Source organism: Lethenteron reissneri, chromosome 52, assembly GCF_015708825.2.
Source record: "Lethenteron reissneri isolate LAM-NWPU_2019-01 chromosome 52, ASM1570882v1, whole genome shotgun sequence".
NCBI classification, from domain to species: domain Eukaryota; kingdom Metazoa; phylum Chordata; class Hyperoartia; order Petromyzontiformes; family Petromyzontidae; genus Lethenteron; species Lethenteron reissneri.
This window is the reverse complement of record NC_083830.1, coordinates 9019656-9039780: the sequence shown is the minus strand read 5'-3', so window position 1 is coordinate 9039780 and position 20125 is coordinate 9019656. Positions and strand designations below refer to the sequence as shown.

General features: G+C 51.1%; 1 protein-coding gene across 2 annotated transcripts in view; it reads left to right on the top strand.

The window, feature by feature from the left end:
- The window catches only part of SLC12A7 (solute carrier family 12 member 7), a 97438-nt gene that overhangs the window by 31428 nt on the left and 45885 nt on the right, over positions 1-20125 (top strand). The window contains exon 1 of one of the 2 annotated variants that reach the window (XM_061573120.1): positions 16075-16503. The exons of the other annotated variant lie outside the window; for it this stretch is intronic. Coding sequence (XP_061429104.1) covers positions 16365-16503 — 139 coding nt within the window. The 5' untranslated portion in view covers positions 16075-16364. Of the gene's footprint in view, positions 1-16074; positions 16504-20125 lie in introns of those variants that run through there. 2 annotated transcript variants of the gene reach the window in all.

The window sequence follows — 20125 nt, the reverse complement described above, 5'->3', positions numbered from 1 at the left end:
TGTCTGTACGTCACTGTGACCTGACCGCCTGTCTGTCATGGGGAGGGCATACGTTTCCAACGAAGGTTGTTGTGGGAGCGAGCTCTTGTCCGTCCGGGCGTCGACGGCAAGATAGTCGCTCAGTAACGGCGATCCTGCTGCGAACGAAATTTAAGCGTCAAGTTCGAGTCGCCACTCAGGGGACTCGCCCTTGAGAAAATTGGCTCGTTGCCGCCCAGAGCTCGCGGAAGCAACCCAGCGCTACGAGAAGCACAATTTTGCTAAATAAGCGAAAATGCATTTTGCCCGGACAGCTGCCGCGCACCCCGCGAACCAATCGCTTCAGAAGACACACGGACGCGCGTTGCGAAAGCGTCACATCTTCCGTGCGGCAGGCACGATTTTATTTCCCTCGTTTGTCTTCACGTTGTTTCTTATTGTGTTCCACCGCTGATTGACGAGCGCGACGATCTTTGCGCGCCCGGGCATCTGTGCCACGAGCCCAGAATAGGCGCCGTGTTTACCACAGCGACCCCGTGCTCCGTTGCGTTGTTGCTTGATTCGCACCTAGCGGCCGCCCCGGTTATCCGGCACTCCCGGTTCGACTCACGGCCACGGCCAATGTCAGCGGTGAGCGCTGTTGCTGCCCGTCTCCGTCCCTTCACCAAACCCGCAATCGGACAGCGTGGCGGAGTACGGTCAAAGGAACCCCAGCCCCCCTTTCCCCCCCTGTGAACCACGTGGCCTTCACCAAACGATCAGAATCATCAGAATATTTCGACTGGAGGAATCCGAGGAACTGTGAAGCTCTTTTTTCGCACATGTCCAGCAGGTGCCGGGGTTCAGAAAGTCTGATCACAGGAAAACATACTTGCAAAAAAACACGACATGAGAGCAAATGATTGCCCGTGGGAACGGCTGGAAATATTTCACTGCTGCGAGTTTGCGTGGTGTATGGGGGATGTTCCCGTTGGTTCCGTCGGGCGCGGGGTTTTCACATCTCATCCCTTTCGTGCTGCCTGCTGGAGTCGGCGTCAACTTTGGCAACGCGATGTTTTTCCATTCGCTAAGAATAACCAAAGTGCGTGACCCCCCCCCCTCTCCTCCACGCATCTGTTTTTCAAGAGGGTCCTGCCACCGCCACCGCTATCACCGTTGCTACTGCCGCCATCGCCGCTGACGGGAGCATTTTTGAGATGCAGTCGCACATGTCGATGTTAATGGGGCACCGGGGTGGCCAGATGTTGACTACCTCGCCTGGTATACAGGAGGCTGTGGGTTCGATCCCAACCCTGACGCCTGCTGCTGTATATTTGGAGTTTGCGTGTCTCTCTCTCTCATCATCATCACGGTGGCTAGGAGATGTTAACTACCTCGCCTGGTATACAGGAGGTCGTGGGTTCGATCCCAACCCTGACGCCTGCTGCTGTATATTTGGAGTTTGCGTTTTCTCTCTCCCCGTGGTCGCGTCGATTTTTCTCCGGATCCTCGGGGTTTTTCCCTCCATATTTATAAACGTGCGCTTTAGAGTATTTGGCTTGCAATATATTTCCACGCGATAAGCCACTATGTTCAGCTATGATTTGTGGCCAGGTCGCTTCTGCAAAAGATCTACATAGCTCAGTGGGCCTTACCTGGTCAAATAAAACTAGTTTTAGTTTAAGTTGAACCCTGAACAATTCGTGTGGTAGAAATTGAAGAATTATCTTGCGTAGTTTTAGAGTAATAATAAATAAAAGAGGCAAACATTCACAGTGGCGGACATTGTATGCCTTAGAAATTAAACATTTACAGCCCTTTGTCAATCCCACTGCTGGATAAAGGCTTCCACAAATTCTGTTGGTCACGGGGTGTGTTTGACCACACTTCGCCACTGATCAATGCACATTTGGTGAATGGGGAAACCCAGTGCCGGTTTAGATAATCCCTCGCCACTGATGTTGGCCGTGGCCGGGAATCAATTTCGGGTCACCGGGTTAAATAGCGCAGTGCAGTGCACTGACCGCTGTGCCACCGCTCCCCCATTGTACACGCCACGTGTGATAACATGTGACTGTTTGTAGAGAGAAGCTTTCTAAACCTGGCATTGTTCCTTCTCAGCTGTAGAGACCTTGGCGCGCTCCCGCCTCCTCTTCTGTCCACGGCAGCGGCGTCGTTGGCGCACTGCGCTCCCACTCGTGACCAATAACAGCGGCGAATGTTTAAACTGGTCCTGGGCCTCTCCTAGGTCGACTCGGCCTTTTCACGCGATCACCGGGTGCGGCGTGGACAACGTTGGCACCGGGAGAGACTAATCCGGCCGACGACAAGGCAGCTGGCCGATGCTGGCCACCCACCTCCTTGTTGCGCCGTGCCGGCATTTATAAATGTTGGCTAGCAGCACTTGCCAGAAGGCTGTGTGGGGGGAGATCTTTGTGGGTGGCGAGGGGTTCTGCAGGCCTTCACACTCGCCCCCGAACGCTCGCCGTCCTCCCACCGGTTGGCACGGTGAACAACGCTCCCCCAGCTCGCCGCGTCGGGGAGGCTACACTCTGTTGAGTCTGGCTAAGTGCCAGGTGTTGGAGACCCCGAGATTGGAAGCTCTTAGTGCAGCGGTGGAACTTTGAATCCATTTAATTTTTTATCCATTGCTGGACTGGCCCGGTGCGTAACGCGGCGTGCTGGTGATACCTGGTGACCCGAGTTCAATTCCCAGTCCGGATGTAACACATTCCTGCAGAGGGAGCTGGTAGGAACGTTGGGTTGCTCGGTCAATGGCCAGGGTCAACGGCGGCGTGGTGTATTCCGCAAATATGCCCGACTGTGAGGGCGGGCACAAGCCGGCGTGAGTAGGTTAAACGTTGAGTTTTATAAGGGCACCACGGGTGACCAGCCCCTCCCCACCCAGCCCCACCCAGCCCCACCCAGCCCCACCCCTCCCACCTTCCTCCCAGCCCCACCCAGCCCCTCCCTGCACGACGGACACAATAATCCCCTGTGGGCTGGTGTAACCAGGAGGTTTCTACCAATATGAACCTATGTATATGAACAAATCAATATATATATATATGAACCCATATACATAGAGGCTCCACGGTGGCTAGGAGATGTTAACTACCTCGCCTGGTATACAGGAGGTCGTGGGTTCGATCCCGACCCTGATGCCAGCTGCTGTATATTTTGAGTTTGCGTGTCTCTCCCCGTGGTCGCATGGATTTTTTGCCGGTTCCTCCGGCTTTTCCCTTCACATTTCGAATTTTAGCGTGCAGTGATAGAATATTTGGCTGCTTTATATTTCCACATGAAGATAAGCAATTTCCTTTGTGCTGTAAATTGTGACGGCGAGGTCACTTCTGAAAAAGAGCTACATGGCTCCGTTTGTTGTCCTTCCCCCGCACCTCCGATTAGCACGGCTGGCTACGTACGGTGTGAAAGTAGTTTAATAATAATACATGTATTTCTCTATGCACAGTAGGGGGCACAGGCGGTGCATCTGGAAGACGTCTCAGGCAACCCATGGCACCTGGGTCTGTCCTGTGACCCCTCCTGTCGGCGAGCCTTCGACACTTCACGTGACCTCGGAGTGCACCTGGCCTGGCACAATCACCGTGGCGACGACAACAAATGGCAGCTGTTGTCCATCATATATATTTATACGGGACTGAATAAGTTCCAGATTACATTTTTTGCGTGCGTTTTGGTTACGGTTATGATACGCGTGTATCAATCGACGCTCTGGAAACCTTTTTCGGACGGAATGTTTCGTCGCACGGGACTATCCGGGTGAAATATTTTAATGAGTCGAAGAAATATATCAATAATCTGTACAAACGAGAAACAAATACAGAGGGGACGGTTTAAACGCGTAAAACCAAACTGTGCGTTCCCGAACGGAATTGCCATCCACGAATCGTGACCATTGGATGGAACCATTATGAGGATAGTGGATGGGGAGCGGGGGCTGCGGGTTCGATAACAACAACATGTCTAGTGGCAACCGATTATCATCAACGCACTCGGAAAAATAAGAAACTGGGAGAACAGAAAACACGACGGCGTTATTTACGGGCCCGGGCAGCGTGTGCTGGGCATTTTTGTTGCTTGCCTCCCCCCCGCCGCCCCCCTTTCTTTACGTTGGCAGAGGGGAAGGGTCTGGATGGGCCTTCGTCGGTCGGGGGCCACCCTGCGCGTGAACGTGGACCCCTCCGGCTGGTTTGACCCCGAGCATCGCACCAGGTCGCTTATGATAACACTGGTCAACAAAATGTTTTTTTTTCTGGCCTGGACTTTTGCAGCTATTTTAGACTAATTTCAGGGTGCCGATTCCAAATCTGATCTCAGATTTGCTCTTTCACATCTCATTTTTATGCTATCGGCATACCCCATTTTCATTGATTTTACCAGAAATTAACTCTGTCACTTATGATTGCAAGTTGTTGCGAGTCAGTGACTGCTTTAGTGTTAAAACATGGTGCTGTATTTTTAGGATAGTGTGTTTATAATGTAATTTTATGTAGATATCCACATTTATTTAATATTTTTTTTCTACAGTTTTTATTGAAAATGCAAATATTTGATATCTCAAAAACCTGATGTGATAGATAAAAACTGATGCCAGATTTGGAATCGGCACCCCAAAATTACCTTAAAAACGTTGGAATACCTTATGCCGGCCACCCTCCCCCGAAATTGTATCCCGATGGTGCCCTCGGCGTCTCGCCATAAGGTGGAAAGCGTTCGTTTGGCACTCGCGCACAGCAGTGCGGGCCTCTTCGTGTGAGAAGAACGGCCCGCGAAAGTGTATGTCGTGGAGGTACCTCGGAGATCCCTGCCGAGTCTCCCTTCTGGCCCACATAGTTGGAGGCAGCGCTTTCACCCCACCGGCCCTGCCTCAAAGAGCAAGATTAATCGCACGACTGTCAAACGGATATAGATTTAATGAATATATTCAGACCTAGAATTTGTACGAATTTCACGTGATCGTTTTTCGCGCGTTTTTAATTGGTGATGGGGCCTAGACCAATCGGCGTGCTGATGCGATTGAGAACCGGGTGTAATCGCGGGCGGCTAACAGCTCCGTTCAAATCCAGGTTTGGGCGGTCACGTGGCCCCCAGCGGTCGCCGCTTGTCCGCAGAGTTTCACGTACTGAAACCAGCAGGCTGCCCTGGTTAATACTGCGGGAGTATTAATAACCGAAAAATACTGCTACTACGCACCGTCTGCTTAACAGCGGACGTTCAAAGATCCCGGGATGTCATTCCAACAAGAGCAGGCCATCGTGTGCCGGCATCGGGGTCTGAATTTTGACAAATTGCTTGCAAATTTACTTGACTGGCAAACGCACAGCAATCGTCGCCCACCTACTGCGAAAAGCTTAGCAGGACCCTCTTGAAAAATTACTTCTCAGATTCCGTTAGGACTTCCTGGGTAAAATATGCGTAGTAATCATGAGTAAATAAACCAGCTCGGCGCTCTGACCTCCAAGCCACCCGGCCACCTCCACGAGATCGATGGAGCACCGGGTCAAATTACATTTTGCGGCGCATAGGGAAAAGTGGCGGGCGCGGTGGAGCTTCGTGGCTGTGAAAACTTTGCGGATGTGTGGCCTCACGGCTGTGAAGCTTTCCAGTTCACGGCTGTGAAGCTTTGCCGCTGTTGCACTTGGAAGCGGGGACAGTGTGCTGTGCCGAGGTGATCGTTGGCTCTCACAGTCGCACCCTGCTGGGCCATGAGGTGGCCGGTGCAGCAGCCCTGCCGACTTCGGACCGTATGTTCCGTCTCATGCCAGGGTTTTCTTTGGGTTGCTCCGCTTACTTTCCACGTTTGTGCCGGCTGTGGATGAGGTGTGTGTGTGGGAGTGGGGCAGCCGTCGAATCTCGGCGTGCTTCCCACTTTATTGAACAGTATGGTGAGGGTTTGGGGAGTTGTTGGCGAGTTAGAGAGCAGCGCTGCCCAAATTGTTCCTGGAAGCCCGGGACAGAATGCCACTTGGGGTGGGGGATAAAAAAAAAACCAGTCCTGATGTGGGGGGTCCTCTTGTGTAAGACCCGGGGAAAACGACCTGTTCCACCCCCCCCCCCTACCGAGCAGGCTCGTTGTGTGTAGGTGAAGAGATGTTAACTACCTCACCTGGTGTGCAGGAGATCGTGGGTTCAATCCCAACCCTGTAGTACATTTAGAGTTTGCATATTCTCCCTGTCCCCGTGGTCGCGTGGCTTTTTCTCCCAGGTCCTCCGGTTTTTCTCTCTCTACATTTAAAATCGACATGCGTTTAGAGTATTTGGCTGCTATAAATTTCCATGTGATAAGCCACTTCGTAGAGCTATCATTTGTGATGGCCAGGATGCTTACGAAAAAGAGCGATATAGCTCAGTGGGCCTTGCCTGGTAAAATAAAAGTTTAGTTTAGAATGTCTGGCAAGGGTCATGTGCGTGCCATGTGAGTGTCGCGTCACCCCGTGCATAGGACGGGCTGCCCTCTAGTTTTTATTTTATCACGTGTGCGGCGGAGTGGCGCTGTAGTTAAACTGATTCGGCGGAAAAGTTGACATCGTATCTCACTGCACTTTTTTATTTTACCAGGTAAGGCCCACGGAGCTATTTACCTCTTTTTCAGAAGCGACCTGGCCACAAATGATCACTCTACGGGAGTGCATTATAACGTGGAAGTTTACAGCGGCTAAATACTCTAAACGCAAACTTAGATTCTAAATGTGGAGGGAAAAACTCGAGGGCCTAGAGAAACATTCAATCGAGCACAGGGGCAGAGAGACACCGCAAAGTCCAAATATACAGCAGACGTCAGGGTCGGGATCTAACCTAGAATCTCCTGTATACCGGGTGAGGTTGTTAACATCTCTCTACCGTGGCGCACCCCTCGCACTGGTCGGAGTGGGTTAGGGTTGGATCATGGCAGCACAGCGCTGTCTGGCGATGGGTTTTGTTGTACTGCTGCTGCGTGCTGCTCGCCACGTTAGCCCGCAGCCGCCCCAGGCAACCTGTGTGTACACGGCGGTCACCCATCAAGGGCCTATCCAGGCTCAAACCTGCTGAGCATCCAAGATCTATGGATCGGGTGCATTCTGGGTAATCCATCGAGGTCCGATGCATTCTGGGTGAGTTGGTCACAGGCTCTTTCCAGTGGTGTGGTGGCGTCTTTTTAAATCCTTTATATTAAGTTCGCTTGCTTGCTTAGGACTGTGCAAATCTTTCGGTCGTTTTTTAACCCACTTCCCGTGATCCAATCGAGCTGATATTTTCCACACAGACTCGTTGTGCGTGACAATTAATGTTCGTGAAAATTTTTTCCCAAAATTTTACACTTTTTAGGACAAAAAGATTATATTTAATTACCAATTGCTTAATGGTGCAATGCAATCATCTGACCCATAGGTGGCAGCCATCTCAAGCCAGAGGACGAGAGGACTCTAGCCGCCACGCATATAAAGGATTTATAGTGAAAAACTTTGTTTTTACGGGTTATACTTATTAAAAAATGTCATGACATGTAAAAAAATCTCTTTTAATTTTTCACAGTTAAAGCTAAAGTTAGGGTGAACCTTTTTAAAAACACGGTGTTTTCAGAGCATTAGCTCAATAAGCTATTTATAAAGCCCGGTTATATATATGTGTGTGTAGCAGTGCGTGTATAAATGTTTAGCTGTCCGCTGTATAACAAAGCGATAGTGTAGTGGTTAGCGCTACGCTGCGCTATGAACCCGGCGACCCGAGTTCGATTCCCGCTCACGGCCAACACCGGTGACGATTATCTGAACCGGTCCCGCGCCTCCCCTAGGTCGACTCAGCCTCAAATTAGTACCTGGTGCGGTGTAAACATCGCCACTGGGGAAACAAGGGCGGTCGGGCATGGTGCTGGTCACCCACCCCCCCTCGTGTGCCGCCGTGTCCGCCTTCATAGGTGCTCGCTAACAGCACTTGCCCCGACAGTCTGTTAAGGCTATACGGGGGATCTTTGTTTTTTTGTATACATGTTTAGCTGTCCGCTGTATAACAAAGCAACCGTCCTGTGTTGTGCGAGTTCAGTTCCTGACACCTTTAGAGTACATGGTATGCATGTGAACAAGGAGGAGGCCCGGTGGCTCGCAGGCCCGAGGCGATGAACCCGACAATTCTGGGTTCCTGGGTTCGAATCCGGGTCCTCAAGTCCAGCGAGGGGATGATCTCAATCCCGGTACCAATGGATTGACAATGGGGCTGCACGTGTACACACACGTGTACACACATCCAAGTCGTGTTTTTATGCTGGTATGGAGTAGGGATTGTCTGTGTGATGCACTACCACTAGAATACAACCAATATATGCCTGTCCATAATGCTCACCGTAGTATACGATTATTTCTAGAAAAGGAGTAAGGCACTACCACTAGATTGCAAGTTAGGTCGATCAACAATACTACTAATAATATAAGATTATGGCAAGACATGAGGCACTATCACTAGAGTGCAACTTAAGCCCATTGATAATAATCTTATATTACTGTATTGTACCATTATATTCTTCTCACGGATGTGACGTGCCAAAAGTAATGGCCTGAAAGGGTATGAAACGAAGACACTGCTCGCATTATAATGCACAGGCCCGTCAAGAATGCGGACGATCCACATTGTCAATATGATGACGACGACGATGATGATGATGGTGGTGATTTGTGGTTGTTATAATATCTGGGTCTGTATCCCGCATGCCCAGCCACCGCATGCCCAAGCAGCTTCTGTTTTGGCCGGATAAAGGGGGCTAAGCGGGCACGACACGGGCTGGAGAAGAGATGAGACTGATGCAGTGCAGGAGGACGTGGAGCTAAGTGGACTTTGCCGAAGACTGGTACTAGCAGTGTCAAGATTGGCCTCTTTGGAGGAGGCTCCTGAAGGATGCTACTGGGCAGTTGGAGGTAGTTAGCCTCCCAAAAACAACAACAACGCAAGGCAGAGGAGTGACGCTCACAACAATGAGAGGACTGCCGGATGGATACAATTCAGCAAGTTGGTACAAAGGGGACACAGCTGGTGCATCTACTAGTCATCTCAGTCGGTCAACCCATGGCACCTGGGTTTGTCGTGTGACCTGTCACAGCGAGCCTTGCAACACTTCACGTGGCCTCAAAGTGCACCTGGCCTGGCACAGGTGCCGTGGTGACGTCACCGTCACTTGGTGGCGAACGGCGGCTGTTGTCATGTTGCAATATTTCCGTGTTTGTTGCTGTGAGCGGACGCACGTGGGCGCGCGAACGAACGTGCGAGATCGAGTGAACGGGGCATCGGCGAGGAGAGAAAAACAGCCAAGTCACCGTGACGCGAGGCAGCGTCCCCCCCATCGTCGACAGAGTTCAGCGGCAAGGGCAAGTTGTGTTTTAACCACGGGCTCTCCCGGCCGTGTAAGGGGGGGTCGTGTACTGGCATGCCTTGCCCCTGGCCTGGCACACGCCAGCAGGCAAAATCACTCTTGCAGATGAGGTATTCCCCTCCTTCCTCGCGTGCGTTTCTCACCACGGGTAACTCGGAACGTAAACTTGAGCCGGACAAACAAAAAAACGCCGCCAATTCGGCTCCTTGAGTTCACAATCGATCGGATTATTGCGGAAAGGCGTAAGGCACTGCCACGAGAGTACAAGGGAGGACCGTCAGCATTTTACCCAGCCTGTTCTCGTATAACGCATGTTGTTTTTGATAACGCGATGGATGTATTCTGGAACAGGTTTTTTTAAATTTATACGCTTTTATTTAACTCACTCTGTTGTATCCTCAACTCTGTCTGTTGTCGTATGCTCAAAGCTTGTAACTCAATTTTAGCCGTCTTCCCAATGTCGTATCGACTGCAAACTTGGTATACGTATGTCATACTGATGACAAGACTATATTCTATCATTAAAATTAAGATATTTTTCAACAATCTTTTTTATATGTTATGTTTCGGCTTGGGTCTAATTGTCCACGCTCAACTCACGTTGGCTGTAAATCACCACGGTCCCTGACGTTGTGGCAAGCTTCGGGGCCACTTCCTGGAGTCGTGGCGTTCTGCCATTACGAGTACGGTACATTTCATTAAAGCGTGTTTAAAAAAAAGTATTTTAATATATTACTTACTTTATAACGCGGCTGCGAATTGAATCGAACGTGATCGAGGGGACGTAACTACGTTGCGGCTGCCTCGTGGTAGCATCACACAAAGGCATTGGGATGCTGCTGGATGCTTCTAGATGCTTCCCACGCGCCACGGTCTTTGTTCAGCCCTGCGTTACGCATCTCCACGTGTAATCACAGACTGTGCTTTACCCCATATTATTGACTAGCTGTACTACCCGGCTTCGCCCGGGACTTGGATCCACCACGTCCGGCCGCCTTTGTCTCCCCAATGGCGATGTTCACACACCACAGCAGTTACTCGTTTGAGGCTGAGTCGACCTAGTGGAGACCAAAGACCGGTTGAAATAATCGTCACCGGTGGTGGCCGTGAGCGGGAATTGAACTCGGGTCGCCGGGTTCGTAGCGCAGCGTAGCGCTACCCGCTACACTACAATGCGTTACGCTTCCACGTGCGCGGGTCACGTGACAGATGTGACGTCACAGCTCACTTGCCGTGCAAAAAATGCGTTATTGAGCTCCCCCCCCCCAAAAAAACACAAAAGTGTATTTTTATAATGTTTGCATGGTGTACAGTCTGGAAAGTTTCCACATGACAAATTTCAAGTTTGTTGCATGTCGGGAAGTACGCTAAACATTTTGAACAGACACACACAATCACAACTTTGCTATTTATATATATGGAGATGGAGATTAAAAGGCGATTTTTCGAGAACGCGGCATTCTTCAGGAACACAACTATGACAGCGGCGAGAACAGAACCTGTACAATGAATGATTGAATTTTGTTTTAAAGCTTTCGTGATTGCAGGGATTCATATTCTTGGTTCTTTCGGTAAAGTCACGTAGGTAGAAATAAAATAAAATAAATCACGACGTTTCGGGCGCAACACAAGCGATCTTCATCAGGTGGGACAAGCACAGCCCAATTCAATTCAAATGACATCTTGAATTGGCACGCGAGACGAGTCTGTGTAGAAAATGTCAGCTCGTTGGGCTTCGTAGATCCGACGATGTTAAGCGTCAAAGATTTGCAACAATGTAAACGGACAACAGGGCAAGTTCAATAAAAGTGTGTGTCAAAATATGACAGAGTGAATACCGGTACTCTTAGGTTTTTTCGGTAAAGTCACGTAGGTAAATTTTTTTTAATTAAAGTAAAATAAAACAAATTAAAACATTCACGACGTTTCGGAAGCAACACAAGCCTCCGTCTTCAGGTGGAACCGTCACAGCCACGTGACTTTACCGAAAAAACCTAAGAGTATGAATCCTTGCAGTCACGAAAGCTTCAAATCTAGAATGAATACCGGTACGTGCATGACTGCACTTCGTTTGGGGTGCACTTTGACACGTGCGTCTGAAGCTCGCTCCCAATGTCAAAATTATTTAGATTATTTTGACGCGATAAATTTTCACGTAAAAAAAAGTTGTATTTGTATATGTTTAAGTGACTCGCGTACCGTTCCTACACTTTGCACTCCTATCGTGATTTTGTATTGTTATAACGTTCTGACCTGCCCCCTACTGGACATCTGTGAAAAAATGAGCTTTAAATCTCATCGGATTCCTATAGTAACACATTCCTGCGGAGGGAGCTGGTAGGAACGTTGGGTTGCTCGGTCAATGGCCAGGGTCAACGGCGACGTGGTGTATTCTGCAAATATGCCCGACTGTGAGGACGGGCACAAGCCGGCGTGAGTAGGTTAAACGTTGAGTTTTATAAGGGCACCACGGGGTGACCAGCCCCTCCCCACCCAGCCCCTCCCCACCCAGCCCCTCCCCACTCAGCCCCTCTCCACCCACCCCTCCCCACCCACTTACCCACCCCTCCCCACCCACCCACCCACCCTCCCCTCCCCACCCAGCCCCTCCCTGCACGACGGACACAATAATCCCCTGTGGGCTGGTGTAACCAGGAGGTTCCTACCAGTATAAATAACTACGATGATTCTGTCTCTGTGATGCCACCATGTGGGAGTAATAAATAATTGCAGTCTCCTCTTTTTGGGTGCACTTTGTAAAAGGACATCACTGGGTTCCGCTGCGTTGGGGTGCACTTTGGGGAGCTCCCTCGTGGTGTCGCTGCGACGCCGCCACGTGGTGGGTTGAGCAAAATTCACCCCCCCACTCCCCATGTGACAGTCACAATGGACGAGTCTACATCAAAGGGAAAGACCAAAAGTTACCACGGCCCGGGGGGGGTGAGTTTAGACACCGCGACCTCGGTTACCTTACAAAGCGTCATCTATTTTATCGACCCTTCCTCCACGAGGATGATGGGCTGAGTCGTCCCCACACTGGGATTTCAATTCGTACGCCAGTGGATCCAATGCGTCAAACATTCCACATTCCTATGGCGTTGGGCGAGTACATCCATAGAGCAACCACTCCTGGCCCAGGGCATGCCGGCGGGACGATGTCGCCCGGCTGCCCTGGGAACATCTGGGGAGTCTGTGTATAGTCGTGTATAGTGTAGTCTAGTGTATAGTAGTGTATAGCAGTGTATAGTAGTGAAGTGTATGGTAGTGTGTAGTGGAGTGTAGTGGAGTGTATAGCAGTGCATAGCAGTGTATAGTCGTGCAGTATATCGCGTAGTATATAGTGTTTAATAGTGTATAGTAATGTATAGTCGTGTGTAGTGTATAGTATTGTATAGTGTATGGTAGTGTATGGTAGTGTAGTGGTATAGTAGTGGCGTGTATAGCAGTGCATAACAGTGTATATCGCGTAGTGTATAGTAGTGTAGTGTATAGTAATGTATAGTAGTGTATAGTGTATAATAGTGTAATGTATAGTATTGGAATGTATAGTCGTGCAGTAGATCGCGTAGTGTATAGTAGTGTATAGTAGTGTGTAGTGTATAGTGTAGTAGTGGTGTATAGTAGTGTATAGTGTAGTGTATAGTGTAGTAGTGGTGTATAGTAGTGTATAGTGGTATAGTGTAGTGTATAGTGTAGTGTATAGTGGTGTAGTGTATAGTGGTGTAGTGTATAGTGGTGTAGTGTATAGTGGTGTAGTGTATAGTGGTGTAGTGTATAGTGGTGTAGTGTATAGTGTATAGTGGTGTAGTGTATAGTGTAGTGTATAGTAGTATATAGTGTAGTGGTGTATAGTAGTGTATAGTGTAGTAGTGCATAGTAGTGTATAGTAATGTATAATAGTGTATAGTAATGTATAATAGTGTATAGTAGTGTATAGTGTATAGTAGTGTATAGTAGTGATGTAGTGCTGGAGTCTGCCGCCAGGGAGGTGTGGACCGCCATGACTCAACACGCCGCTGCCGCCGCGACCCTCACCAGGACAAGCGGATTGAGAAATAACGAACGGCTCTTTCTCTTGTCTTGACCCACCAATTGGTATGCGTTTTATCGACCCCCGTGAGGGATGATGGGCTGAGTCGCCACCCCCCCCCCCCCCCCCGCGCCAATGTGTAGATACAGTACTGTATTACAACTAGGTTATTTACTTAAATGTGGCTTTCTGAGAGAATACGGGGAATGATGCATTCTTTCCCACGCGTAGAATAGCAGCTGGAAAATAAAAATGCGAGGATTTTTCCCACTGCCGTGACGCGTCCCGGTCGACATCGGCAGAAGTTCCCCGCATAATTTGGCGAAGCGTCTTTAAATCCCCCACGAGCGAGCGGGTTGGCGAGTGAGTTGGTGGGTGGGCGAGTGAGTGGATTGGTGAGTGAGTTAGTGGGTGGGTGTGTTGTAACCCTGCAGTGTGGTGGGTGGGTGAGCGAGCGAGTGAGTGGGTGAGCGAGTGAGTGAGTTAGTGGGTGGGTGGGCGAGTGAGTGGATTGGTGAGTGAGTTAGTGGGTGGGTGTGTTGTAACCCTGCAGTGGGGTGGGTGGGTGGGTGAGCGAGTGAGTGGGTTGGTGAGTGAGTGAGTTAGTGGGTTGGTGAGCGAGTTAGTGGTTGGGTGAGCGAGTGAGTGGGTTGGTGAGTGAGTTAGTTAGTTGGTGGGTGGGTGAGTGAGTTAGTTGGTGGGCGAGTGAGTGGGTTGGTGAGTGAGCGAGTGAGTGGGTTGGTGAGTCAGTTGGTGGGTGGGTGAGCGAGCGAGTGGGTTGGTGAGTGAGTTAGTTAGTTGGTGGGTGGGCGAGTGAGTTAGTTGGTGGGTGGGCGAGTGAGTGGGTTGGTGAGTGAGCGAGTGAGTGGGTTGGTGAGTCAGTTGGTGGGTGGGTGAGCGAGCGAGTGGGTTGGTGAGTGAGTTAGTGAGTGGGTGTGTTGTAACCCTGCAGTGTGACGAGTGGGTGAGTGAGTGTGTTGGTGAGTGAATTAGTTAGTTGGTGGGTGGGCGAGTGAGTGGGTTGGTGAGTTGGTGGGTGGGCGAGTGAATGGGTTGGTGAGTGAGTTAATGGGTGGGTGTGTTGTAACCCTGCAGTGTGGTGGGTGGGTGAGCGAGCGAGTGAGTGGGTGAGCGAGTGAGTGAGTTAGTGGGTGGGTGGGCGAGTGAGTGGGATGGTGAGTGAGTTAGTGGGTGGGTGTGTTGTAACCCTGCAGTGTGGTGGGTGGGTGGGTGAGCGAGTGAGTTGGTGGGTGAGAGAGTGAGTGGGTGAGCGAGTGGGTGGGCGAGTGAGTGGGTTGGTGAGTGAGTTAGTGAGTGGGTGTGTTGTAACCCTGCAGTGTGACGGGTGGGTGAGCGAGTGTGTTGGTGAGTGAGTTAGTTGGTGGGTGGGCGAGTGAGTGAGTTGGTGAGTTGGTGGGTGGGTGAGTGAGTTAGTGGGTGGGTGTGTTGTAACCCTGCAGTGTGGTGGGTGGTGGGTGAGCGAGTGAGTGAGCGAGTGAGTGGGTTGGTGAGTGAGTTAGTGGGTGGGTGAGCGAGTGAGTGGGTTGGTGAGTGAGTGAGTTAGTGGGTGGGTGAGCGAGTGGGTGAGTGGGTGAGTGAGTTGATGGGTGGGTGTGTTGTAACCCTGCAGTGTGACGAGTGGGTTGGTGAGTTAGTGGGTGGGCGAGTGAGTGGGTTGGTGAGTGAGTTAGTGGGTGGGCGAGTGAGTGGGTTGGTGAGTTAGTGGGTGGGTGGGTGGGCGCGTGAGTGGGTTGGTGAGTTAGTGGGTGGGTGGGTGTGTTGTAACCCTGCAGTGTGGTGGGTGGGTGGGTGAGCGAGTGAGTGGGTTGGTGAGCAAGTGGGTGGGTGGGGGAGCGAGTTGGTGAGTGAGTTGGTGGGTGGGTGAGCGAGCGAGCGAGTGGGTTGGTGAGTGAGTTAGTGGAAGGATGAGCGAGTGTGTGGGTTGGTGAGTGAGTTAGTGGGTGGGTGAGTTGTAACCCTGCCGGGTTGGTGGCTGAACACCCTGTGCATGAGACGAGTCCTCGGCAGGAGGAGGGGAAGGAATCCTCCTCGTCTGAAGTTCGCGTGAACAGTAACCATGGTCGTAGCGATAGCAGCGTGATCAGGGGGCGAATGACCGCCGACGTTGAGTTAAAATCTGGGTTGTGCAAGAAGTTGGTCGCTTCCTGCTCCGACATTCCTCTGTCCATTGCCACAGCCGACATCGGGGGAGGAGAGTGGGGAGCAGAGGGAGGAGGTGGACAGGGCTACGGGGAGCGGTGGCGCAGCGGTTAACGCGTTTTGCTCCGAACCCGGCGACCCGGGATCGATTCCCGCTCACGGCCGATACCAGAGACGATTATGCGAACCGGCCCTGGGCCATCCCATAGGTCGGACCCTGCCTCAAACGAGTCACTTGGTGCGGTGGTGTGTAAATATCGTCGCCGCAGGGGAGACAAAGGCGGCCGGGTGTGTGGTGCTGGCCACCCACCAACTCCCCTCTATAGGCGCGCTAACTCGCTAGCAGCACTTGCCCCACCCCATAAAATTCCGTGCAGGCTACACGGGGGACCTTTGTCTTTGTTGATGGGCAGCGTCGAAGAAGGCGTCACACGGAGCGCAACGGGGCCGGCCCCCGGCTGCCCTAATATGGGCAGTGAGCGCATGACGTTGGCATGCGGAGAGGGAGAAAGGGGGGAGAGCCAGAGGGACATGTGGGGGATGGGGGAGGGAGGAAGAGGCAGGGAGTGAACTTTACGCCGCCGGAAAGATTTGTTGTTAACTGCGCGAACGGAACCGAGAGAGAGAGAGAGAGCGAGCGGTGTTTTAAGGAGTGTTCTTGCCTGTCTGTCCGAGCAAGTGTCTAGCGAAGTGTCTAGCGAAGTGTCTGTGTTAACCGGGGGGGCCGGACTGAACAAGGTCCTGTGCTGAGCAGCGAGAGGCCGTGTCCACGCTCGTGGGGGTCGCCCGAGATTGACTCTCCCCAAGGAGCGGGGCAGGGCAGGGAAGACGAGAGAGGGGGAGGCCGTGTCCGACATGCCCACGTTCACCGTGGTGCCACTCAGCGACAAGGAGAAGTCGCAGTATGACAGCATCGAGGGTATCAACCTGGTCGACTACGGCCAGGGACAGCGAGTCGACGCCCACGATGACGCCAACAGCACGATCACGTCGGGTGAGTGAGTGAGTGGCCCCGCCTGGCCACTACGTCGGCTGAGTGAGTGAGTGGCCTGGCCACTACGTCGGCTGAGTGAGTGGGTGGCCTGACCTGGCCACTACGTCGGCTGAGTGAGTGGCCTGGCCACTACGTCGGCTGAGTGAGTGGGTGGCCTGACCTGGCCACTACGTCGGCTGAGTGAGTGGGTGGCCTGACCTGGCCACTACGTCGGCTGAGTGAGTGGCCTGGCCACTACGTCGGCTGAGTGAGTGGGTGGCCTGACCTGGCCACTACGTCGGCTGAGTGAGTGGCCTGGCCACTACGTCGGCTGAGTGAGTGGGTGGCCTGACCTGGCCACTACGTCGGCTGAGTGAGTGGCCTGGCCACTACGTCGGCTGAGTGAGTGGGTGGCCTGACCTGGCCACTACGTCGGCTGAGTGAGTGGCCTGGCCACTACGTCGGCTGAGTGAGTGGGTGGCCTGACCTGGCCACTACGTCGGCTGAGTGAGTGGGTGGCCTGACCTGGCCACTACGTCGGCTGAGTGAGTGAGTGGCCTGGCCTGGCCACTCACTTCGGGTGAGTGGCCGGGCTTGGCATGGCACAGCGCCCTGTTTGTCTGGCTTCCAAGCAGCTGGGAGCGAGCGTCAATAGTTTATAGATGGCGCGACGGATGAGGTCCTCCCCAGGAGGGGGTGGTGTGGTGTTGGAGGAGGCCGGGTGGTGGTGGTGGTCAGACGTTATTTAGCCGTGTGCCACGGAAGGGCCCTGTAGTTTTATTGGGGCATTGTTTCCGGACTAACTTCGTCGGTGGCCTGGTTTAAGCCGAATTTAGTTGTACACTTTTGAAGGTTTAGCCCTTGAAGGGAAAAAAAAGTTGTTGGATTTTTGCCGGCACGTTTCGGGCAGATTTGCCCGACGGGCAGAGAGAGGAGACACGGCCGGCTCAGATTTAGTGTTCTTTGGGGCCGCCCATAAATGACGTCACGCACCTAGGGGGGGCGGGGGTCACATTTGTGACGATGTGTGACGAGGGGGGGGGGGGTGAGAAAGGTGACGTCACATCAAGATGCGCAACTTTAAATAAATATAGACAACACATTCTACTTAATTAAATATACTTTTAAACAAGTGTTTTCTCCTACAACATCAGAGTGCAGCGCCACATTAAATACGCACTACAATGACAATAGTTTAAAGCGATTTTAAGCATGTTTTTTTGGGGGGGGGGAGGGGGGGGACAGAGCTTTGTGACGTCATTTGAGGGGGGGTCTGATTTTTTGTGACGAGGGGGGGGGGCGTCAAAAATCGCCCAAAATCGCGTGACGTCATTTATGGACGGCCCCTTAGGACAGCAACGTTATGCACAACAACACTGCGTTGTGTTCTGAGCAAGGGCAGACGTGATGTCGCTAACTGGGCGCGCTTCAGTCCTGGACGAGCAATTATACTGCAACAAATTTCGATGTAAAGCTTTCGTGACTGCAGGGATTCATCTTCTTGGTTCTTTCGGTAAAGTGACGTAGAAGGGAAATAATGAAAATATTAAAATTAAACATAATAAAATAATTTTCACGACGTTTCGGCCTGAGGACGGCTGCTTGCGTTGTGGCCGAAACGTCGTGAGAATTATTTTATAATGTTATATTTTATTATTTTATTATTTCCATTCTGCGTGACTTTACCGAAAGAACCAAGAAGATGTATACTGCAACACTTAATGACGGTGGCTAACAGCGTTAACAAGTGTGGCCAATCGTCCCGGTGGTGGATGGGGTGTGCTTTGCTGGCCCACCCACCCCATCGTTGTGTCGTCCCGGCCTTCAGAGGTGGTGCTACTCGCTAACAGCACTTGCCCCAATGGTCTGCTAAGGCTATACGGGGGGGGGATCTTTGTCTTTGGTGGTGGCCGCTTGTAATTCCGCACTGTTTGAGACAGCGGCGATGTTTTTTGTTTGTTGGCGGATCGCACAACAATGTTGTCAAACTCCCTTGGGCGTCGTGGAGGAGGAGGAGGCAACTCTTGCCGCGTCTCGACACGAGAATGTGGTGCAGCAGACACGTGGGAGGGATAGTGTGTTGCTCCCTCGCACGCGTGTGTGTTCTCCGCGTGCTCCGGTTTGCTCCCGCAAGCATGGGCGCGCATTAATGAGCCAAGCAACTGCTTGATGTGTAGAGTTGATATGAGCGCTTATTCATGAGCCAGTAATTCCCTAATGCATAGAGGACCGTAGAGCTTGGGGTGGGGGGTGATTTGCCGCCGGTTGACCACGTGGTTGACCACGTGGTTGACGCTTTTTCCCCTCGTGGTGTTTCTCCTCGCGCCTCTGAGTCGTCCTCTCTCTTTCTATTTGAGCGAGCGAATGACGTGTACGTCACAAGTCCAACTATTTATTTGTTATTAATAATGATTACAATTTATATAGCGTCATTCATGCAATAAAATTATTGTGAAGTATAATAATGAGAGCATTTAATATGTATTTATTATAATTTAATTGAAAATGTAATATAAAATGACGCTATATAAAATGAAATAGTGCAATTATTAAAATAATGAAATTGTTGTTATTATTTATGCAGCGTCATTCATGCAATTGCATCCCACAAACCTGCAACATCAATTAGCCAGTCCCTTACACACGCAATACAAAAACAAAACTCGCCCTGAGAAAATCTTAACTAACAAAAAGAAATACGTAAATAACGAGAGAAAAAAATACAAACATAACGAGAAAAGTATCATTATTATGCTGCTGTTCATCAAACGCATATCCCCAGACACGTCTCTGAAACCCACTCGTCATCCCTCTCAAATTCTTGACCGCGTGACGTTTTAACCGTGGCGTGCCACCGTTCACTCCACGTGGTTATTATGCATCACGCGCGAGTCTGAACCCTTGCTGCGGGCTGTGCAGTCCGTGGGCCTCTGTTCAAGTTCACGTCTCTCAAATCCTGAGTGGAATTCTCTTGCCCGGGGTATGAACGCTTCACCACAACGCCCCGCTCTGACTCTTCTTAACGTTGCGTGTGCCTCCACTCATCACCATCATCGCGGTAATCAAATACCGGAGTGTACTTCATATATATACGCTGTATAAAAAAACTCGGCCCTAGTTATAGTAATAGGTTTTTATCCTTTCAACTGGTACAAAAACTGACACCTTTATACAAGGGATCATGTTTGCAATAACCACAACACAAGCAGTCAAAATGTAAACAAAAAGAAACAACTCTGATAATGATATTTATATGCACTGTCCTTAAAGTTGATTGGTCCACACCTGAGACAGCTTTTCTTAGAGCCTAGAAACCATTGGTGTTGGACCAGATGACGCCAAAAGGCGTACAACTCAAAAAATAACGCACTATACGTGCACGTTATTAGGGGATCATACTTTCCGACGGGGGTCTGAAGGGGACACGTTGTTAAGCCCCCTTTTAACTGCAACGCAGCAGCCTCCCTTGACACACAGGGGCTTAGTGTGGTGAGTGTGTGTGACTGGGCACACACGGCCACCCCCACCCAGTCTTGTGCCTTCTCCCTCCCCCACAACTCAAACCCCTCTCGTGCAGGTCACACAGGGCAACGTTTACGTTTGAGGGGGGCCCTGTGGGGTTGTTGTGTTTTTTTGGTGGGGG